The following is a 24,496-nucleotide window of genomic DNA, read 5'->3' on the forward strand; positions in this document are numbered from 1 at the left end:
TAATACAGGGTTGGGGAACATTTTCTATGTGAGATCTGACAGTGAATATTTTATGCTTTGTGGACCACATGAGTCTTTGTCACATACACCTTTCTGTGAATTAAAAAAAAATCTTTTTGTAATACAACTCCTTAAAAATGTAGAAAGCAGGCCTAGTTTGCTGACCTCACAAAAATGGGCCAGGTTAGACCTACAGGTTCGAAGGCAATGGCACCCCACTCCAGTATTCTTGCCTGGAAAATCCCATGGACAGAGGAGCCTGGAAGGCTGCAGTCCATGGGGTCTCAAAGAGTCGGACATGACTGAAGTGACTTAGCGGCGGCGGCAGCAGCAGCAGACCTACAGGTTATAGTTTGTCTATAATACATTGTATTAAATGTTGTATTGAATTTGTTAGAGATTTAGTTTGGCTACTGGCAATGTGTTGGAATATTTTGGTTGAAATTGTGTTTTAAAGGGATTTGATCTAATTGCTAAATCTTAGCAACAAAATAATGGGTTTTTACGCTAAGACTTAATGCCATTTGTAGCTTATTAAATATGCTGCTCTGTTTAATTGAGTTATGCTGAGTTATGCTCATAAAACACGGGAGGAAAAAGATGAAAACGTTGGTTCAGTACAATCCCATCTTCCAGTTTCTAGAGATAACCACTGCTGACATTTTGATTTCTTGTAGGTGTTTTGTTGTTGTTGTTTTTTGGTTTTTTAGTGTCATATTGTACATTTTAATTATTTTGAGTAATACATTCTTATGATTCAAAATTTAGAAAGTGAAAAGTGTCTTCCACTTCTGACTGTCGAGTGATATCTATAGAGGTGCTATCTATAATCTAGGTTACCTGGATTCCCTTTTCAGAAGCAGCCATTGGAATCAGTAATTCTGGCAAATATGTATATATTCTTTTTAAACCCTAAATGGTGACGATTTTCAGTCTCGTGTTTTTTATGTAACAGTGTATATTGGAGATCATTACATATCAGTTCATAGATCTTATTCTTTTTCTGTCTTTGGAACTGGGTATTTGAATGGGTGTGTCATAGTGTATTTAATCACACATTTGTTCTGACAGACATTGGCTTTTTTTTTCCCCTAATATTTTGCTATAAAAACAATGGTACAATGACAAACTTTATTGTGTGTTCAAAGTATATATTGTGTTTGTGCGTATATGTATTTGTGTATATATGTATATGTACAGTATCTTTTTTCTAGTTTATCTTCTCTGCGTGGTTTTTTAAAACATGTACATGTGATCTTATTTTATAAGTATTTGCATATTTTAAATTTAATGTGGCATGAGCACTTTACCAGTTTTTCTAGTAGATGATCCATTTTAGTTACATGTAACCCAAACTGTTTTATATAAATCATGTGTATTTGGATTTGGCAAGAGTTTATTGTACGTAAAGCTTTTAGGCATGGCTTATCCGATTTCTTATTTAAAGCAGTTTCATTTACTGTATTCAGTTTATGGATGATTTCTATATCCAATAAACTCATCTCCTGTTAAATATTTAGAATTTTTGTTTTATTTTTTTGTGGGTGATCTAGCACCTGGATTTGTCATGTTAAGTATAGTGTGAGGCCATTGTTTTCCAGCATATCTATCTTTATTGTATTAGCCATCTTAAAGTAGGATTTATTACATGTTATTGCATGTGAAAACCCGAACTCTAAAATCATTGGATGGATTTTTCTCAGGGTCTGCTTTGATCATTAGTAACATAGCCAAGAATTACTTGAGAAATGGAGATTGGTTTTATTTGGTTGTCTTACCCTGTTGGTCTTACTGGGAAGAAAAGTAGGCTGATGGCAGCAATGAAGGTGATGTGATCTCACCTCATCCCTTTTAATTTTCTTCCTTTGTTGTTAAAAGGTGTGTTAAGAAGTTGCTTATGTGTAACAGCGTATTTGTTTATGGATGTTTTGTGCTGTGATAATAAGAATTATTTTGGGCAGATGGATTCTAAAAATTTTTAGTTATGTAAAATAACTCAACTTCAGATAATCCTTTTTTGTGTATGTTCAGTTGTTTAGTTATGTCACACTCTTTGCGACCCCATGGACCATAGTCTGCTAGGCTCTTTCTCTCCATGGAATTTTCCAGGCAGCAATACTGGAGTGGGTTGCCATTTCCTATACCAGGTGATCTTCCTGACCCAGAGATCGAATCCTTCTCTCTTTTATCTTGTGCATTGGCAGGCGGATTCTTTACCACTGTATCATCTGGGAAGTCCCCAATCCTTTTTTAGTTGCCTTCTTTAAAAAACAGGTCATCCTTGCTTTTATTGAAATGAGTTGTATATTTGTGTGTATTGTCATACCAGCTTTTAAGGAGTTGTTAGTTAAGTGAGGTTGTTAATTTCTCAACAGTCTCACATTTTTTATATTTATTAGCTTGTAAATCTAAGTTTGGGCTTTCCTTGTGGCTCAGAAGGTGAAGAATCTGCCTGTAATGTTGGAGACCTGGGTTCGATCCTTGGGTTGGGAAGATCCCCTGGAGGAAGGCATGGCAACCCACTTGAGTATTCTTGCATGGAGAATCCCCATGGACAGAGGAACTACAGTCCATGGGTTACAGAGTCGGACATGACTGAGCAACTAAGCACAGCACAGCACAAGTCTAAGTTTTCTGTATTTTATCTTCCATGTAGATTCTTCTATACGTTTTACAGAGACATTTAATGTTAAACCACAAGATTTGCACATATGCCTTGCCAGATGCCTTGTAGCACGTAATAGATTTTTACAAGTTTTGCAAAGAGAAGATTGTGTTACCCGAAAATATCAAGAAAATGCACAGTAAGTAATACTTTGATGGTTAGAAAATGAAAATTCCTTTCTTTATGAACAAATGTCATCAGTATCCCTTCAGTGGCAGTAATTCATGAATACCTCAAAACCCCTTGGCAATTATCTTTTATCTTTCTATTTTAAAGCCTGATCACTTCTGAATAAAGTACTTTAAAACTTTAGGCATGCTGTAAATGAAAGTTTAGAGAAAAGGAGGATATCATTTTGTTCAAAAATTCAGTTTCTTCAGGTGTTTTTTCTTTTAAAGATGAAAATAAAATTTTAAGCTGTAATTATAGTGCTCATTCTATTTTGTATCCTTTTTTCTCTTGATATTTTATTCTATAAGTTTTTCCATATTGCTTTAATGTATTACTTTTAATGTCTACTTAGCATCTGTTGAGAAGGTATACTGGTTTCTTTAGCCATTTTATATTGCCTTATATTTATTTACGTTCATCTATTCAGCACATTTTTTTTATTTGTACCTCTGTGTGCCAGATATTGGTTACACACTGGTCCTACAGCATTAAACAAAGAGGCAAGGTTCTTACTCCCAAGACATAGAATGTGTCCAATTTTTAATAATTATAAACAACTATAGTAAGATAGCTTTTTACATGCTGTCTTATCTATTATGAAAGCTACAAAATCCTTTGAAATCTCCTTAAAACTGCAATGTTGCCTGCCTCAGGTAACATTTGAATTTATCCCCTAAGAATGTGAGGTAAGGATAAGAGAGCAGGGTAGTCTGACCTCCAGCATTTTTACCTGAAGTCAGAGTTTATGAACCAAGAAGTTCTGGTTTATCTCAATAGTCCTGCCTATATGTTACATCACTCTTGTAATTCTTAAAGGGAGTCTAGAGCCCCTTTAAGACTAGCTACTGGTATATTTGGAAGAGTAGCCCTTAGAGGCCTTGAGTAAAGATATGAAACGGGGGGAAATATCAAAGTGGCCTATACTGTTGTAGTAGAATTATAGCTGTCATTTTGTATGTTTTTGTTGCAGATTGTCAGTTAAACAGGTACGAAATTTGAGATCAGAATGTATGGGACTGGAAAACCAAATAAAAAAGTAAGTGACTTCTAGAGCTGAAAGTTGCCTGAAGTATTAGTTTAACCTCCTGCATGTTATAGGTTAAAAAACAAACAAACAATGAGATTAGTTAAAATAACATTTCAATACCTAGTTGATAATATGACAAAAACATAGATTCCTAGTCCAGTTCTTCTAATAAATTATGATAGGTTTGAGGTTGAGTTTTATTTTTGCTTTTAATAGGAATGGTTGTTAGTGGGTGGGTTTACAGATTAATTAGCTCTTTGGATGGTAAGTTACCATTTTTTTTTAATTGACTAATGAGATTATTTAATTTTTAACTAGAATGGAACCCTGTGATGACCAAAGTAATATACAAGAGAAAATTCAAAAGGTAAGACAACTTTTGAAGGGAAAAATTTAATGTTTGTTTTGTGATATGCAGTGTTTACTTACTTAACTGAACTCATGTATGTCTCTTTTTGTAACAGTGTTATACATTTTTTTAACTCATAAGTTGTATGGACATAAATGTATCAACAGGTGCCTTTCAGACAGTTGAATATAATGGAAAAAATTAGCTTATAATCAGACTAAATGTATACAACACAGTTTTAAATTTGGTTAATTTAAAATCTTTCACTCTAGCAAGGAAAGTTCAGTTTGATTGTAGCTTAATCAGTAATATTTATCTAAGCAAAAAAATACATGATTTGAAGGAGGATAGTGGTAAGTTTGGAAGAAAAATGAGAAGTCACATTGAGACTGGCATGAGGAATCTGGCAGTTATAGATGATCTGAGGCTGTCAGAGGTTGGCTTTAACAAATGTGGGGTAGGAGAGTTTTCTTAGGTCTTTGTATTTGGATGAAATCTCTCTCAGACTCTGTATTCTTATTCTATGGTCACCAGGCTGCTTTGGAGTATTGATTTGACTTTTTAGGCAGTTTGTCTTTGGAAAAGGTGAGTGCCCTCCTCAGGATCATGAATCTGGCCCCATCACTTCATGGCAAATAGAAGGGGGAAAAGTGGAAGCAGTGTCAGATTTTATTTTCTTGGGCTCCAAAGTCACTGCAGATGGTGACTGCAGCCATGAAATTAAAAGACACTTGCTCCTTGGAAGAAAAGCTATGATAAACCTAGACAGTGTATTAAAAAGCAGAGACTTTGCCAACACAGGTGTGGATAGTCAAAGCTATGGTTTTTCCAGTAGTCATGTATGGATGTGAGAGTTGGAGTATAAAGAAGGCTGAGTGCTGAAGAATTGATGCTTTTGAACTGTGGTGTTGGAGAAGACAGTTGAGAGTCCCTTGGACTGCAAGGAGATCAAGTTAGTCAATCCTAAGGGAAATCAACTCTGAATATTCATTCGAAGGACTGAAGCTGAAGCTTCAGTAATTTGACCCCCTAATGCAAAGAGCCAACTCATTGGAAAAGACCCTGACGCTGGGAAAGATTGATGGCAAAAGGAGAATGGGGTGGCATCTCTGACTCAATGGACATGAATCCAAGGAAACTCCAGGTGATAGTGAAAGACAGGGAAGCCTGGCGTGCTGCAGTCCATGGAATTGCAGAGTCAGACACAACTTAGTGACTAAACAAGAGCAGGAAATAATTATTCATTAATTCAGTGACTATTTATTGATTATTTGCTAGACATTCTTCTAGATGGTGTGGGCTAGAGCACTGAAGAAAACAAGCAGAGTCACTTCCTTTATGGAGCTTCTAGTTCAGCGAATACGAATATTCCTGTTGTTGAATATAGTATCTTTGATTGTAAGCTTAATACATTAGGTTGGTATGAAATCCAATAAGAGTTTTCATAGCAAAAAAATTTATATATTTATTTGTCTTAGTTGTGGAATGTAAAATCTTTAGTTGTGGCTTATGATATCTAGCTCCCTGACCAGGGATCGAACCTAGGCCTCCTGTGTTGAGAGTGCAGAGTCTTAGCCACAGGACCACAAGAGAAGTTCATAGCTATCTCTCTCGCTGCTGCTGCTAAGTCACTTCAGTCGTGTCCGACTCTGTGTGACCCCATAGACGGCAGCCCACCAGGCTCCCCGTCCCTGGGATTCTCCAGGCAAGAACACTGGAGTGGGTTGCCATTTCCTTCTCCAGTGCACAAAAGTGAAACGTGAAAGTGAAGTCGCTCAGTCGTGTCCGAGTCTTCGTGACCCCATGGACTGCAGCCTACCAGGCTCCTCCGTCCATGGGATTTTCCAGGCAAGAGTATTGGAGTGGGGTGCCATTGCCTTCTCCGTATCTCTCTTGAGTTTAGGTAATATTTAGTTTCCCTGAGTCAACTTTGCGCCATTGACAAGATAAAATTTCTAGACTTGAAAAATCTGAGACCCAGATGCTGGATCTTTGTACATTCACCAAGGAGATGTCATCCTGTGAGATCTCTAGATGGCCAGCCAATGAGACTTCCTTTGTGGAACAACTTTTCTTTGTGCTGTGAGAAGACACAGACACTAACACAAATATAATTATTATATTTTCCCTCCTCCTCTCTACTTTTGTAATTTCTTTTGAGGCATAATAACATACGTGCAAAAACGTGCAAAAATCGTATGTAGCTTGACAAAATTTCACAAAGTGAACACATCCATGTAACCAGCATTTAACTTAAGGAACAGAATGTTACCATCACCCCAGGAGCATTGAACCCCCTTTCATTCACGGCTGTTTCCTTCCAAGAATAAACACTATCCTCACTTCTTACACTAAAGATTAGTTTTGCCTGTTTGACCCATAAATGGGCATGTATAAAATATATTCTTTTGTATTCAGCTTCTTTCACTTAATGCTGTTTTATCCTTGCTGTTGTATGTGTTCATTCTCATTGCTGTCTAATATTCTATTTTATGAGTATAGCAAAATATACTCTTTTTACTCAAGGTAATTCTTTGGATTCATTACAGTTTTTGACTATTACAAATGAGTGCTATGAACATTCTTATAATTAATTTAATAAACATAGATTAATACATAGTTTTTGACATTTTAACTCTTTGAAACTTGAATGACTCTTAAAAGTTGATATATGGTTTTTTCTTTTTTCTCCTGAAAAGCTTTTATTCTTCTTGAAAAATCTCCTTTAGATTGATGGCATATCAGAATATAGGAAATGCTAATTGCATCTTGATAATGTAAGGTTTCTTAGGTATGTTTTGCAAATCATAATGGTCTAGATTCTCCTGAGAAATTCTTTAAAGTGCTGTTGAAAGTAGTATCAGTGCTTTTAGACTGTTAAAATAGTTAATTTTGTTACCGAAGCCATTCCAGGAATATTTCATTTGTTCCTGGAAAAGAGCATATATTTGTGTTTTACATTTCTTTAATGTATATATAGACTGATTATATGTAGACTTTAATATTTGTTTGTGTTTTCAAAGGTTCGGTCTTTGTGGACTAACGTGAATGAAACACTTATGTTTTTGGAAAAAGAGAGAGAAGTTGTTAGTTCAGTCCTTAGTCTTGATAACAATTATACTTTAGATGGAACTGACATTGCTATCAATATTCCAAGCCTCTTACTTGATAAAATTGAGAAACAAATGTGTCAGGTAAGTATTTGATAATTAAGGAAGCTTTTGAGAAAACTCCTTTCACTTAATTATTTTATGTTTTGTATATTGTTTTTCTTACAATCTTTTTCTACTGTTTTCAGAATTTACTTTTGTGCATGTATCTGGTGAATCTTTCATAACGAGGGGTACTGTTAAGGGTGTGTATATTTATATCTATCAACTTTTATTAATTGTTCATACCTTTTATGGTGCTACATCATACAGTGTAGAGAGTAGGAGGTACTTAATAGGAAGATGATATGGTACCTAATTCTTTATAAATTCTCAAAGAGAACAATAATGATCTCTGATAGCTAAATTTCTTTTTAAAAACTCTCCATTTTCTTATTTTCTTTGATCTTGATTCGATTAAAGTCTTTTCTTTTAGCTTTTGTGACCTCAGTGTCTTTGCCCTCCTGTGGCGTTTCAGACTACTGTTTCCATTTTTCCATTGGTTCCTTTTTCTCTGACTTTTAAGTGAATGTGTTCCCTATTATTCCTTTAATGCTCTCGTTTCTTCCTCATGTTATAAATTCATATGTAAATTCTTATCCAGTTCCATGGTCTCATCAGCCTCCTGTACAATAATATTACCAAATTTTTATTTCCAGTCTCTCCCCTTCAATGCAAACTGTATCAAATTTTTCCACTTGCTTATAGGACATTTACATCTGAATCACTACTTTTTTTTTTTCTTAGTAAATTAAAATTTATTAAGCATTGACTTTATTGTCATGTAGGGGATATAAAGGCTTCCCAGGTGACTCAGTGGTAAAGAACTCTCCTGCCAATGCAGAAGACTTGGGTTCGATCCCTGGATTGGGAAGATCCCCTGGAAAAGGAAATGGCAACCCACTCCAATATTCTTGCCTGGGAAATCCCCTCGACAGAGGAGCCTGGCAGGCTACAGTCCATGGGGTTGCAAAGAGTCGGGCATAACTTAGCGATTAAACAACAACAACAAGGGGATATAAAGATAAAATATTGTGACCCTGAAGAACTTTAATGGGTAACATGTCAGGCACTTCAAATTCAGAGTACATAAAAAATTAGGATCTGTAAACACAGATTCCTATAGGAGCTAGGCAGGTAATATCATATAAATTAAGTATACTAATTGTGTGTAACTATAGGGATAAAATAAAAAATGTTGTATAGTTGCTAAATCATGTCTGGCTCTTTTGCAACTCCATGGACTGTAGCCCACCAGGCAACTCTGTCCATGGGGGTTCTCCAGGCAATTATACCAGAGTGGGTTGCCATTTCCTTCTCCAGGGGATCTTCCTGACCCAGGGATCGAACCTCTGTCTCTTGCATTGGCAAGTGGATTTTTAACCACTGAGCCACCAGGGCAGCACCAGGAAATGATGAAATCTTTTTTAAAAATATTGGTAACTAATTCAAATGATTTTAAAACTTTGGAACTGTACAGGCCAAATAAAAATGTCTAAGTTTGGAATCAGTCTTTAGGGGCCCTTCAATTTGCAACTTTTGTTAAAACATGAACTCATGATCTTTATCTAAGCCTAATCTTTCTCCTCAGTCTTTATTTTGCTTTCCATTTCTTTGCATTTCTTTTATTCTAGTTTTCAACTTTTTTTGCATGATAATAAAAATGTAGCATGGTGTGTTAATTCTTCCACAGTAGTCTTCTTTGGATCAGAATTATTTACATAATTTTATTTTTGTGTAGCTTTTTTTTTTCACTCTTGTAGCCTTTTTATATATTAGTGACAGACGTAAATATGTTCTTATAGCATTTTATTATCTTAAGAATCTATAGTTCACCACTTTTTTTCCTTTCTGAATCCTTAGTTGCACACAGGAAATATTTATGAGGCTGGAAAATTGAACATCTTAACAGTGTTTTGGTTATTAAATGAAGTCTTGAAAGTAATGAAATGTGAATGTTGTCAAACTGACCAAGCAAGACTGACAATAGACCTTCACTTCCTTGAAAAAGAGACCAGATTTCAGAAAGAAAGACTGTCAGATCTGAAGCATATGAGGTACACTATAAAGATCCTCTGTTATTTCATTTGGGGAAGAGTAGGGTGGGCTGCCGTCTATGGGGTCGCACAGAGTTGGACACGACTGAAGCGACTTAGCAGCAGCAGCAGGGTGGTTTTGATAATTTCTCAGCACAACTCTAGTTAACACCTCTGTAGCTTTGGCAAACAAATGTGAAAATTTTACTGGTACTCAAAAACCATATGTTATCAACTTCTAGAGAGACACATGAAATAGAAAGGAAGATTAACATAGTTTTCTTTTGTCTGGTGTATATTACTTGCCCTGAGTGATAATTCTTAATGAAATAATTTAAGCTTTTCTCTAGCTTTCTTTTGTGGTGGTGGTGTGGTATTTAGTCACTAAGTTGTGTCCAACTCTTTTGCCATCCCATGGACTGTAGCCTGCCAGGCTCCTCTGTCCTTGGGATTTCCCAGACAAGATTAGTGGAGCAGGTTGCCATTTCTTACTCCCTGGGATCATCCCGACCCAGGGATCAAACCTGCGTCTCTTGTGCCTCTTGCATTATCAGGTGGATTCTTTATCACTGTGTCATCTGGAATGCCCCATTGTATTCTTTTTTATTTTTGTTCATTTTTTTCGATTTTTTAAATTGGCTGTTAAATTTTTTAAATTGAGGTTTTTAAAGAAGAATTTAAGGTTCACAGCAAAACTGAGAAGTTACAGAGGTTTCCCACATATACCACAAATTCTTATTTCAGTACTTTTTCTTAGTCCTTTTTATATATTCATGTTTTGAATGAAGTTATTTTTTATTCTATCACAGGTATAAAATAACAGAAGCTCTCAAAACTATAAGACATTCTGTTGTTGAAAAGCAAGAAGAATGGCATAAAAAGTGGAAAGAGTTTCTTGGCTTGTCTCCTTTCAGTATAATTAAGGGTTCTACTCCAGTAAGTAATATTGACTTGCCTTTTGGAGAATAGTTTAATCTCTTGTAATCTCTTGATTTATCATGTAACAAGTGACTTAGAAGTGCTATATGTGTATATGCTTGTCATCTTTGCATCTGAGCCTACATTTCAAATATTTTGGTTTCTTTGATTTTCCTAAATACACATTAGAATGTTCATCAAGGTCTTATGATATGGTTAATATTTTTAGATTCAATGGATTGTGTTAAAAGGAAAATGAGACATTTCTCTTTATGTTAGGTTCTGTTACATTTGAGGCATAATTGGAGGACAAAGTAGTCTTCTTACTCCAAATATTGTATTCTTTAGTTTAAAACAGTTATATAATTTGTATGTTTGGCAATTCTATCTTTATTATGGAAAAAAGAAATCATCCTTTCATAGGTTAATTTAGTATTGTCATTATGGTACTGAGTAAAGTGTGTATATTTCAAAATAATAAATTCTTTGTTTGAGGCTGTGGATCTTTTACCGCCTATGTCTCCACTTTCGTTTGATCCTGCCTCAGAAGAAGCATATGCGAGGAGCATTCTTTTACAGTATCCTGCTTCACTTCCAGGTTGGTTTTTTACTTTTTTTCTCCTTTAAACTTGCCTCTCATTAATATTTCTCACTATAATAATAGTTCTTACATATTCTTTCATGTTTTTTTCCCAGTTATATTTTGTGGTGAAATGTATATAGCATTTTGGTCATTGCAAAGTGTCCAACTCAGTGGCATTTAGTAAATTTGCAAAAGTGTGCAACCATTACCACTAGCTAATTCTGCGTATTTTTATTACCTCAAAAGAAAACTTGGTACTCATTGGCAATTACTTCTCATTTCCCCTTCTCCCAGACCCTGACAATGACTAACATTCTCCCAGTCTCTGTGAATTTGCCTATTCTGGATATTTCATGTAAAGAACATCATATAATAGGCTTATTGTGTCTCCTTTCTTTACTTGCACAGTTTTTTACTTTACACAATCTTTGTATTGTTTCCACCATTTGGCTACTATGAGTAATGCTGCTATTAATATTCGTTTTTAAGTTTTTGTGTAGAAGCCCATGATTTTTTAACATGAAAGAAGGATACCTAATCATTGCCTGTTTCTGCAGTTGAGATTTTTGCTTTAAATGTGTAGTTTTCTTTGCTAAACCATTTGAAATGTTAACACTTTACTCTTAAGTGTTTCAGCATGCACTCCCATGAAAATAAGGACTTTTTCCTGTTTAATTGCCATTAATTTTATACTTAAAATTAATAATAGTTCTATAATATCTCATCCAGTTTCCTCAAACATCATACCATTGTCACACCTCAAAGTTAATTTCTCTGCAGTATCTAATAGCCATTTCATACTTAGTCTCCCCAATTGTCTGCTGCTTGTGTACAAGAAATTGTTACTGGGTTCAGTAAATGTAAGGTAGATAGGTAGAGGAATAAGTGAATAAAAAATGTTGGAATATGTAGCCAGTGAGGAGTAGGTCACAGTGAAGTTCAGGCAGGTATTCGATCATGGCAGCAGTCAGCACAGGACTTAGGAAGAAAAGGATAACCACAACTAGCATAGGTGATTTGTTTTGAGAGTCAGGTGTATGTGAGGAGGACACTAACTGGGAAACATCATAGACCAGAGAGCACAGGTCAAGGATAGGAGCCAGCAGAAGTGTAGACAGAAAAGACTGCATCGTTTGTTGAATGAAGACTTTCAGATTCAGAGCGTTATTTATGATGACAGAATTACTTTGATAGTTCTTGACATATTTGGTTGGCATTATGTTCTCACTTCAGCTTGGAAGGGGCCTTTTTACTCTTGGCATATTTAGTTTGAGTGAAAGTTGCACAGTCGTGTCCAACTTTTGCGACCCCATGAACTACAACATGCCAGGCTTCCCTGTCCATCACCAACTCCCAGAGCTTGCTCAAACTCATGTCCATTGAGTCTGTGATGCCATCCAACCATCTCATCCTCTGTTGTCCCCTTTCCTGCCTTCAATCTTTCCCAGCATCAGGGTCTTTTCCAGTGAGTCAGGTCTTTGCATGAGGTGGGCAAAGTATTGGAGCTTCAGCTTCAGCATCAGTCCTTCCAATGAATATTCAGGACACATTTCCTTTAGGATTGGTGGTTTAATCTCCTTGCAGTCCAAGAGACGCTCAAGAGTCTTCTCCAGCACCACAGTTCAAAATAATTAATTCTTAGGCACTTGGCTTTCTTTATGGTCCAGCTCTCACATCCATACTTGACTACTGGAAAAACCATAGCTTTGACAAGACAGACCTTTGTTGGCAAAGTAATGTCTCTGCTTTTTAATATGTTGTCTAGGAGGGTCATAGCTTTTCTTACAAGGAGCAAGCGTCTTTTAATTTCATGGCTGTAGTTACCATCTGCAGAGATTTTGGAACCCAAGAAAATAAAAGTCTGTCACTGTTTCATTGTTACCCTGTCTATTTGCCATGCAGTGATGGGACTGGATGCCATGATCTTTGTTTTTTGAATATTGAATTTTAAGCCAGCTTTTTCACTCTCCTCTTTCACTTTCATCAAGAGGCTCTTTAGTTCTTCGCTTTCTGCCGTAAGGGTGGTATCATCTGCATATTTGAGGTTATTGGTATTTCTCCCAGCAATCTTGATTCCAGCTTGTGTTTCATCCACACCGACTTTTCACATGATGTACTCTACATATAAATTACATAAGCAGGGTGAAAATATACAGCCTTAACATACTTCTTTCGCAATTTTGAACCAGTCTGTTGTTTCATGTCCTGTTCTAACTTTTGCTTCTTGACCTGCATTACAGATTTCTCAGGAGGCAGGTCAGGTGGTCTGATATTCCCATCTCTTCAAGAATTTTCTACAGTTTGTTGTGATCCACACAGTCAAAGCCTTTGGTGTAGTCAATAAAGCAGAAATAGATGTTTTTCTGGAACTCTCTTGCTTTTTCTGTGATTCATTGGATGTTGGCAATTTTATCTCTGGTTCCTCTGCCTTTTCTTTTTTTTTTTTTTGTTCCCCTGCCTTTTCTAAGTCCAGCTTGAACATCTGGAAATTCACGGTTCACGTATTGCTGAAGCCTGGCTTGGAGAATTTTGAGGATTACTTTACTAGCGTGTGAGATGAGTGCAATTGTGCAGTAGTTTGAGCATTCTTTGGCATTGCCTTTCTTTGGGATTATAATGAAAACTGACCTTTTCCAGTCCTGTGGCCACTGCTGAGTTTACCAACTTTGCTGGCATATTGAATGCATCACTTTAACAGCATCATGTTTCAGGATTTGAAATAGCTCAACTGGAATTCCATCACCTCCACAAGCTTTGTTCGTAGTGTTGTTTCCTAAGGCCCACTTGACTTCGCATTCCAGGATGTCTGGCTCTAGGTGAGTGATCACACCATCGTGGTTATCTGGGTCATGAAGATCTTTTTTGTACAGTTCTTCTGTGTATTCTTGTCACTTCTTAATATCTTCTGCTTCTGTTAGGTCCATTCCATTTTTGTCCTTTATTGAGCCCATCTTTGCATGAAATGTTCCCTTGGTATCTCTAATTTTCTTGACGAAATGTCTAGTCTTTGCCATTCTATTGTTTTCCTCTATTTCTTTGCATTGATCCCTGAGGAAGACTTTCTTATCTCTCCTTGCTATTCTTTGGAACTCTGCATTCAGATGGCTATACTTTACTTTTCTCCTTTGCCTTTAGCTTTTCTTCTTTTCTTAGCTATTTGTAAGGCCTCCTCAGACAACCATTTTCCCTTATTGCATTTCTTTTTCTTGGGAATGGTCTTTATCACTGCCTCCTGTACAATGTCACAAACATCTATCCTTAGTTCTTCAGATACTCTATCAGATCTAATCTCTTGAATCTATTTGTCATTTCCACTGTATAATCGTAAGGGATTTGATTTAGATCATACCTGAATGGTCTAGTGGTTTTCCCTACTTTGTTCAATTTCAGTCTGAATTTGGCAATAAGGAGCTCATGATATGAGCTACAGTCAGCTCCCAGTCTTGGTTTTGCTGACTGTATAGAGTTTCTTCATCTTTGGCTGCAAAGCATATAATGAATCTGATTTCGGTATTGACCATCTGGTGATGTTCATGTGTAGAGTTGTCTCTTGTGTTGGTGGAAGAGGGTGTTTGCTGTGACTAGTGCGTTCTCTTGGCAAATCTCTGTTAGCCTTTGCCCTGCTTCATTTTGTACTCTAAGGCCAAATTTGCCTGTTATTCCAGGTATCTCTTGACTTACTAATTTTGCATTCCAGTCCCTATAATGAAAAGAACATCTGTTTTGGGTGTTAGTTCTAGAAGGTCTTGTAGGTCTTCATAAAACTGTTCAACTTCAGCTTCTTCAGCATTACTGGTTGGGGCATAGACTTGGATTAATGTGACATTGAATGGTTTGCCTTGGAAATGAACAGAGATCATTCTGTGGTTTTTGAGAGTGCACCCAAGGACTGCATTTTGGACACTTTTATTGACTATGATGGCTACTCCATTTCTTCTAAGGGATTCTTGCCCACAGTAATAGATATAATGGTCATCTAAGTTAAATTCGCCCATTCCAGTCCATTTTAGTTCTCTGATTTCTAAAATGTTGATGTTTACTCTTGCCATCTACTGTTTGACCATTTCCAATTTACCTTGATTCATGGACCTAACGTTCCAGGTTCCTATGCAATATTGTTTTTTACAGCATTGGACTTTTCTTCCATCACCAGTCACATCCACAACTGGGCGTTGTTTTTGCTTTGGCTCCGTCTCTTCATTCTTTCTGGTGTTATTCTCCACTCTTCTGTGGGCGCCTACTGATCTGCAGAGTTCATCCTTCAGTGTCGTATCTTTTTGCCTTTTCATACTATTCATGAGGTTCTCAAGGCAAGAGTACTGAAGTGATTTGCATTCTCTTCTCCAGTGGACCACGTTTTGTCAGAACTCTCCACCATGAGCCATCTGTCTTGGGTGGCCCTACACGGCATGGCTCATTGTTTCATTGAGTTAGACAAAATTTCCATTACTTTTTAGAAATCACATATAAGTGAACCATATAGTATTTGTCTGTCTCTGACTAATTTCACTAAACCTAATATTCTTTAGTCCATGCATGTTGTGGAAATGGCAATGTTTTACTCTTTTATGGCTCAGAAATATTCATATAAATATCCATTATGTTTGCATGGGTGCTATGTTGCTTCAGTTGTGCCCGACTCTTTGCGATGCTATGGATTGTAGCCTGCCAGGCTCCTCTGTCCATGGGATTCTCCAGGCAAGAATATTGGAGTGGGTTGCCACGCCCTCCTCCAGGGGATCTTCCCCACCCAGGGTGTGAACCTGAGTCTCCTGCAGCTCTTGCATTGCAGGCGGATCCTTTACTGCTGAGCCACTGGGGAAGCCCAAAATACCCTTTATATATGTATATGTATATATATGCACACACACACACACACACACACACATATACATATATATGCACATTTATACCACTTCTTCAGCCAGTAATCTGTTGATGGAGACTTGGTTTGCTTCCATGTCTTAACTATTATAAATAGTGCTGCTATGAACATTGAGGTGCATGTGTTTTTTCAAATTAGAGTTTTTGTTTTTTCTGCATATATATCCAGGAATGGAGTTGCTGGATCAAATGGTAGTTTTGCTTTTAGATTTGTAAGGAATCTCCATATGTTTTCTATAGTCGCTGCACCAGTTTACAGTCCCCTGTGTAGGAGAGTTCCCTTGTGTCCACATCCTCTCCAGCATTTATTATTTGTAGATTTTTTTATGGTAGCCATTCTAACCAGTGTGAGGTTGATATTGTGGTGTTGATTTGCATTTCTCTAATAATTAGCAATGTTGAGCATCTTTTCGTGTGTCTGTTGACTATCTGTATGTCTTCTTTGGAGAAATGTCTTCTTTACTTAATGAATGATAGATTGGTTATAGGATTCAAGATCAAGACTAAATTTTTCCTTGAGACTTTGATAATATGCCGTCATTACTTTCTGCCTTCTTTTTGAAACATTTGCTGTCAGTCTAATTGTCATTCCTTTGTAGGTAATTTTTGATCTCTGGTTGCTTTTAAGACTTCCATTTATTTATTTTTTAAAAGAGTTTTCTATTTATCTATTTATTTATTTATGGCTGTGTTTGGTCTTTGTTGCTTTGTTGGCTTTCTCCAGTTGGAGTGAACAGGGGCTACTCTTTGTTGCGTAGCACAGGCCGTAGGGCACGTGGGTTTCAGTGGCTGTAGCACATTGTCTCAGCAGTTGTGGCTCACGGGCTCTAGAGGGTGGGCTTAGTAGTTGTGGCACACAGGCTTAGTTACCTCACGACATGTGGGATCTTCCTGGACCAGGGAACAAACCAATGTCCCCTGCACTGGAAGGCAGATTGTTAACCGCTGAACCACTAGGGAAGCCCTGGAATGTTTTATAAATAACAGAAACTACATCATCATTAGTAGGTTATTGAAAATGTTAAAAGGTGGCATTATGATGAATTAAAAGAAAACTTTACAATACACATTGGTTTCTTATATAGTAACACTTTGGACATGTATAAATAATCTTTCAGAATCAAACATGTTGAAAGAAGAGGAGCTCCTGGAATATCCTCTGAAATGTAGCCATGAGTTCCTTCAATTTTATTTCCTGTTATGCTGCTTCACTAGATATATGCTATGCCCTGGCACACCAAATGTGCACCTTATTCTCCTAGTACTTGGCTTCTTCATGTTCCCTACTCTGGACCAGGTGCCTTTCTGCCTTCTTGCATTCTGTGTGTACTTGTATTATAATACTGTAACAATATGTCATAATGCTTTTCTTATCAATAGTCTCTCCTATACTGATTTCTTGAAGGCAGGTCTCCATTTTAAAATTTTTCCCCATTGTTAGTACTGCAGTGACATAATTATTAAATGGTATGTTGAAGAATAAATACATAGCAGTTGATGTTGTAGATGCTGGGTTAAAATACGCTAAGTACTACAACTTTTTGGCTGGTTTATTTGGTAAGTGCATTGTCTATGTACTTAAACATGAAACATGGCTATATATAATACTAGGGAATTGTGGATTGTCCCTTTTGGGGAAACTTTGTGTGAGCTGTCTTTTTAGAAGAGCCTATTGTACAGATTCTCCATCACTGTCATGTGTATTACTTTATAGTTAATAATTGAATAATTATCTTTTCCTATTAGCATTTATATTATTTTTTATTTTCTTCTGTTGAGAACTTCAAGAGAGCTCTAAATATTAGAATGTACAAGCATAATTAAAGAGTAATTAATTTTTCTATTCCTTTAGTTACACCTAAGCAACATATCCAGGAAAATAATTGCAGAAGAGCAAGTGGTACACTGGAAACTAAATCTGATCCACCCAACAGGTAAAACAGATTTGATTTTCGTATTGATTATTTTTCCTCTTCATTAATTTTAGTTCCATCTTCAGTCAGTTTTCAAGCTTCTCTAGTATGGGATAGCTTATAACTTTTTTCTCTTAATCAGATGGTGTTTTCCCACTGTGGACCCCCCTTTTCTGGAAAGATTCAACATTTCTGATGCATGGGCATTTTCTCCTCTTCATTCTTATCTGAATGTTAAGACTCAGGGGGATTACCTAATTTTTGAAGAGAAAGATACATATGAGAATTATCTAATACAAGTTTGGGAATTTTTGCATTTTTGTGTCTGTGAACTTTGAAATCACTTGTTGACTGTTGACTAAATCCAAGTGTTTAGGGACTTCTGAAATTACCTAGATGGTGGTTTTCAGTCTGTGTTCTGCAGCTCCCTCTGATGCTGTGGATGAGTCAGACTTAGTCTATGGCTGTTCTATCCTTTGCCATTTCAACCTGAGCAGCTTACTTTTATCTGTATTGTATATTGGGGTTTTATATGCCATTTGATAAAAAGAGTTCTATGCTTAAAAATTTTTTTGGAGTGAAGACTTCTGATTCAATCTAATCCCCAAGTTTAGCATGATTAAGCTGAACCTAGTTAGTTTATTGTAACTAACTAGTAGTAGTCTTATTTTATTTATTGCCTTTTTTTCTGTATTATTCTATTTTGGCCCTTAAATAAACTGACGTTAGATTATAAAAGCAAAAATCTCTAAATGTGTATATGTTTCTCCTTTAATAAACATTATTAACTAGCAGTCAAACACAGACATGCTAGACAGATTCTTTTTTATTGTTTTTTTGATTACCATTTGATTTAAATAGGTGTCTTTTAGTTCACTTTCCCCATGTTAATGAGGCACAGGTATGGAAACAAAATACTTAGAATAATTCTAAAACTAAGATTCTAAATTTTAAGTGACTTCAAGCCTCCTGCATTTTGTATGCTCTTCAGTTCAGTTCAGTCGCTCAGTCGTGTCTGACTCTTTGCGACCCCATGAATTGCAGCATGCCAGGCCTCCCTGTCCATCACCATCTCCTGGAGTTCACTCAAACTCACGTCCATTGAGTTGGTGATGCCATCCAGCCATCTCATCCTCTGTCATCCCCTTTTCCTCCTGCGCCCAATCCCTCCCAGCATCAGAGTCTTTTCCAGTGAGTCAACTCTTTTCATGAGGTGGCCAAGAGTTTCAGCTTTAGCATCATTTCTTCCAAAGAACACCCAGGGCTTATCTCCTTTAAAATGGACTGGTTGGATCTCCTTGCAGTTCAAGGGATTCTCAAGAGTCTTTTCCAACACCATAGTTCAAAAGCATCAATTCTTCGGCACTCAGCTTTCTTCACAGTCCAACTCTCGCATCCATACATGACCACTGGAAAAACCATAGCCTTGACTAGACAGACCTTTGTTGGCAAAGTAATGGCTCTGCTTTTGAATATGCTATCTAGGTTGGTCATAACTTTCCTTCCAAGGAGTAAGCGTCTTTTAATTTCATGGCTGCAGTCACCATCTGCAGTGATTTTTGAGCCCAAAAATAAAGTCTGACACTGTTTCCACTGTTTCCCCATCTATTTCCCATGAAGTGATGGGACCAGATGCCATGATCTTCATTTTCTGAATGTTGAGCTTTAAGCCAACTTTTTCACTCTCCTCTTTTACTTTCATCAAGAGGCCTTTTAGTTCCTCTTCACTTTCTGCCATAAGGGTGGTGTCATCTGCATATCTAAGGTTATTGATATTTCTCCCGGCAATCTTGATTCCAGCTTGTGCTTCTTCCAGCCCAGTGTTTCTCATGATGTATTCTGCATATAAGTTAAATAAGCAGGGTGACAATATACAGCCTTGACGTACTCCTTTTCCTATTTGGAACCAGTCTGTTGTTCCATGTCCAGTTCCATGTTGCTTCCTGACCTGCATATAGGTTTCTCAAGAGGTAGGTCAGGTGGTCTGGTATGCCCATCTCTTTGAGAATTTTCCACAGTTTATTGTGATCCACACAGTCAAAGGCTTTGGCATAGTCAGTAAAGCAGAAATAGATGTTTTTCTGGAACTCTTTTGCTTTTTCCATGATCCAGCAGATGTTGGCAATTTGATCTCTGGTTTCTCTGCCTTTTGTAAAACCAGCTTGAATATCTGGAAGTTCTTGGTTCACGTATTGCTGAAGCCTGGCTTGGAGAATTTTGAGCATTACTTTACTAGCGTGGGAAATGAGTGCAATTGTGCGGTAGTTTGAGCATTCTTTGGCATTGCCTTTCTTTGGGGTTGGAATGAAAACTGACCTTTTCCAGTCCTGTGGCCACTGCTCTTAGTAAGTTATAATAAACTAAAACACCATTGAGTTCAGTTCAGTCGTGCAGTCGTGTCTGACTCTTTGTGACCCCATGGACTGCAGCATGCCAGGTTTCCCTGTCCATCACCAACCCCCGGAACTTGCTCAAACTCGTGTCCATCGAATTGGTGATGCCATCCAGCCATCTCATCCTCTGTTGTCCCCTTCTCCTCCTGCCTTCAATCTTTCCAAGCATCAGGGTCTTTTCAGTTCTTTGCATCAGGTGGCCAAAGTACTGGAGTTTCAGCTTCTGCATCAGTCCTTCCAGTGAATATTCAGGACTGATTTCCTTTAGGATTGACTGGTTTGATCTCCTTGCCATGCAAGGGACTCTCAAGAGTCTTCACCACCACAGATCAAAAAACACCATAACCAGAGTCAAAACTTAAATGTGAAATTATGCTATTGGCAGTTTGCTCTGCAGTAATTTTCTGTTCATAGACGGACCTGGACTACTTGTGAAAGAATTTTATTTTTGTTTTTAGATATGGATGTGATGTTGATTTTCTAAGTACCTAAAGAAATATAAGGAAATATTCAGTGAGGACGTGGTATTGAAGAAACTAAAGTTATTGGGCTTGCTAATTTTACCCTCTTATCACAGTTGTTCTTAAAGCATGCCTCTTAGAGGGAAATAGTTGGTGCTCCCAGTCTCAGTTATTTTTTCATGTCTTTTCTTGAGAGAACAAATTAATTTTGATTAACATCTCTTGCTGGACTAAAAATTAATGGAGTTAGTAGATTAATTCACAAATCTGATTTTGTTTTTGAACAACATGAACCTTAAGATTCTTTCTTGAGGTAGAATTTTGTACTAAGATATACTATCAGAATTCTACAGGAGCCAGACACTTAGCCCTTAAAAATTTAATTCAAATAGAATTCTCTTAAAATTGGAAAAAGTTGTTTTAAATAATTTCAGTTCCTCATTTATCGTCTTTCAAGCTCCTGGAGCTTTTAACTGTCTTTTGATACTTAATTTTACTTATAGGTTGGGATATTAAAAGAAGGTAGAGGAAGGCTTTTGGTGATGAAGGATAAATGCTTAATGGGAAATGAAAATTTATTACTGCTTAATAGAAGAGTAGAAGAGAGGTGAAGAGTTGAATTACTGAGATGTAGAAGTAAAATTTATTCTCAGAATTGTTTATTAAAAAAGTATTTTGTAATACAATGTTTCATGTGTAATGTGGGTAGATTGCACTTAAAGAAATACCCCTTTTTGGCATATTGTACAGCTGTTACACTAAATATTTATAGAGGCATCATCTTACATCAGTGTCACTGTAGTTAATTGGGAAATTCATATGTGAAAATGGTTAAGCTATTCAGTTAAAAAACATGAAATGAATGTAGTTTTTAGAGTAAGTGTGTTGTTTGACTTTTCACAAGTACTAAAATATAAGGAGTCTTCTCCATAAATCTCCTGGCTTGGTTTTGATCAGAGTGATGAAGGCTTCACTATACCTACAATCAGAATTCAATTGGTGATGCCTTTGCTGCACACTGTGCATAGTACCTTTCTTTGCAGTGGTTTCTGGAAAGGAGGGTTCCATGATATTTCTAGTGGTGGTGATGCAGTTCTTCTAGACCTTTACACTCTAGAGTTTCTCCTTTATTGCATTTCAAAGATAGGGCAGTGTGATATTGCATGCATTCCAAATAAACATCCTTAGACTTAGAAATTGAATTCTAATCTCATTTTATTATTTCCTTCTTCTTTAATTATTTCTGTGTTAGTTGTAGACATATTGTAATAACAACAACAAATGAAAAATTTTAAAAACTAGCTAAAATTTCTAACAAATCACTTTTCAGATTCTTTCCCAAGTACTTTTTAGACTTATAATTTTAGTTCTAATCAAAGCATGAATATAGTCTTGTATTCTAAAATACAAAATTTTCTCAGCATTATCATAGCATAAATACATTTTTTAAGTTTGTGTATGTGTTTAACATTATATAACCACTTAAAATAGCTGTGTAATATTTTATTTTTAGACTTTAGGTTTTCCTTAAAATTTTACTATAGAAAGCATGTCTTTTTTCTTTTGGAAATGTTTTTAGGGTAAATTTCCACAATAGGATCAGTACCCTTTTTATCTGGATTTCTTGGGCCTCAGTTTTGGCATGGCAAGAGGGTAGAGAGTAAGGACTGAGCCACAGGGCTCAATTCAGTTTATGAATCAAGATATTAGCAAGACTAACAGCATGTTGCCACTTCCTAAATGAGAGAGAAGAGGTATAGAATGTGGTTTCATTTTTCTCTCTTATGAGACTCTGCAAGAATGATTCAAATAGAAAAATTTGGTGGCATCTATAGAACCTCATCTTCAAGTGGCATTATTCATTGATCAATCCATCCATTAATCAGTTACATATATGTGTGGTACTACCAAGTGCCAGGCACTGTTAGGACTTGGGAATAGCCTTTGGTAAGACATAGTCTTTGTCCTTAAGGAGCTCACTAGTCTTTTGGTGGCATCTTAGTGGTGTTTGTCCATAACTTGCTGGCCCTGCTTTAAAGGGCTTTCTGATCATTTTCATGTCAAGTTTGGTGAAGAATTTGGATGAAGTCACGCTAAGTAGTAATTATTCATCTTTTGCTCTAGATATCTAGATCATATCCTGTCAAGACAAAGTTGAGGCTTGAGCAATTTCAGTGATTTTTGAATTATGTTTGGAAGGTAGATTTCAAGAAGAGCACATTTGAAAAAGTTTGAAAAGAATATTTGCTGTTATGTAAAATATTTGCAAAGCTGTTTGTACTTTTCTATGAACAGAAAGGAAAAAATCGGTATGCTTGATGTTGAAAGTGGTAATCCTACCTTTCACTTTACCTGTGAGGCTTTTGGTCAGTGAGCAGACCCAATCCGTGATTGAATTTGAAAGCACTTTCAAGATGAAGATAAATGATTAAAGTTATCATTACTTTGAAGGCTTAAAAAATATTTAATACCCTCTTTTGTAATAATAGTGAAAAGATGTGTAAGGTTTTCATGTTTACCAAAAGGGGCAAGAGAATCTAAGAGATTAAGAAACACTATGTGTAGAATGCGTGCTTGAATGCTTAGTCGCTTCAGTCGTGTCCGACTCTGCAACCCTATGAGCCATGACCTGTCAGGTTCCTCCGTCCATCGGATTCTCCAGGCAAGAATACAGGAGTGGTTTGCCATTTCCTTCTCCAAATCTGACCTGAGACAAGCCAAAATGTGTAGAATAGGACTTCCCAAGTGGCTCGGTGGTAAAGAACTCACCTGCCAATGCAGGAGACAAGAGATGCTGGTTCGATCCCTGGGTTGGTAAGATCCCCTGGAGGAGGGCATGGCAACCCACTCCAGTATTCTTGCCTGGAGAATCCCGTGGATAGAGGAGCCTGGCGGGCTACAGTCCACGGGGTCACAGAGTTGGATCCAATTGAAGTAACTTAGCATGCGCACAGTGTAGAATGTCACAAATTAAAGTTTTATGACTTTACTATAATATATTGGCCATAAAAAATTCAGCGTAAGAGAAATTGCTTTTGGACCTGAAATATCCAAAGAAGCTTACAGTTGCTGCTACAATGCTTCTGTTATCTGAAGCCTGAAAGAAAGTGAAAGTGAAGTCGCTCAGTCGTGTCCGATTCTTTGCGACCCCATGAACTGTAGCCTATCAGGCTGCTCAGTCCATGGAATTTTCCAGGCAAGAGTATTGGAGTGGGTTGCCGTTTGCTTCTCCACGGAATCTTCTGGCAATAATGTGATTATTATTAGTTAACTGAATTTGTTTTTACCCTGTACTCAAGTTTCTGAGTGTTCATCAAGTCATCTAACCTGTGTAAAAAATGCTGTTGACTTAAAATACATAGTGGGTAAGGAAAATATTCAAATTTGGGAGGCTGATACACAAATTGGGCTGAAGTACTGCTCTAATTGTCACTATACCTCCCTAGAATAATACACTGCCTTTTGATGACCGGGACGAATTGAGAGAAATCGTAACGGACAGATACGGGGCAGACAGTTTCTTTACAATATTTAGATATATCAAGTGAATGGAATTCTTTCTTATTCATAACTTGGATTTAATAATATTTTTCCTTTTAGCCCTGCTTCTTTCCCGTTACAGCCAGTTCCACCATTAGGTGGAGACATTGTTACATTACTTGAAAAGGTACGTTTTAAAACAATTTAAAATTAATTCTGACCATAATTATTTATGATAAAATATTCTTTACTTTTGTTGATATCTCAAATTAAATTTGTTTTCACACTTCCCTGTTTGTGAACATTATGTACCACTCCTATTTATATATTTTTTACTACTTCTAAATGGGAATATTGGGATTTTTAAATTGTGTCAGTGAACATAGTTTTTATAGTAATGTTAACAACTTTTTATAGGTTCATGATAACTCTAGAACCTCTAATAAAGATCAGGTACCATTATTAAG

The 24,496-nt window shown here is 36.7% G+C and overlaps 1 protein-coding gene and 1 non-coding gene across 4 annotated transcripts in view; both read left to right on the forward strand.

The window, feature by feature from the left end:
• The window catches only part of HAUS6 (HAUS augmin like complex subunit 6), a 42,656-nt gene that overhangs the window by 8,563 nt on the left and 9,597 nt on the right, over window positions 1-24,496 (forward strand). For all 3 annotated transcript variants that reach the window (XR_009737973.1, XM_061425208.1, XM_061425209.1), the window contains 9 exons: window positions 2,657-2,804; window positions 3,807-3,872; window positions 4,182-4,230; window positions 7,236-7,406; window positions 9,225-9,418; window positions 10,207-10,333; window positions 10,811-10,913; window positions 17,635-17,716; window positions 24,150-24,216. Coding sequence is in view for 2 of the 3 variants with exons in the window: in XM_061425208.1 (XP_061281192.1) it covers window positions 2,657-2,804; window positions 3,807-3,872; window positions 4,182-4,230; window positions 7,236-7,406; window positions 9,225-9,418; window positions 10,207-10,333; window positions 10,811-10,913; window positions 17,635-17,716; window positions 24,150-24,216 (1,007 nt within the window). In the remaining variant the exon portion in view is untranslated. The remainder of the gene's footprint in view (window positions 1-2,656; window positions 2,805-3,806; window positions 3,873-4,181; window positions 4,231-7,235; window positions 7,407-9,224; window positions 9,419-10,206; window positions 10,334-10,810; window positions 10,914-17,634; window positions 17,717-24,149; window positions 24,217-24,496) is intronic.
• On the forward strand, window positions 23,935-24,068 carry LOC133253538 (small Cajal body-specific RNA 8). Its single transcript, XR_009738327.1, has one exon. It is a non-coding gene; the product is annotated as a small Cajal body-specific RNA 8 (non-coding RNA).

This window comes from Bos javanicus, chromosome 8 (genome assembly GCF_032452875.1).
Source record: "Bos javanicus breed banteng chromosome 8, ARS-OSU_banteng_1.0, whole genome shotgun sequence".
NCBI lineage: Eukaryota > Metazoa > Chordata > Mammalia > Artiodactyla > Bovidae > Bos > Bos javanicus.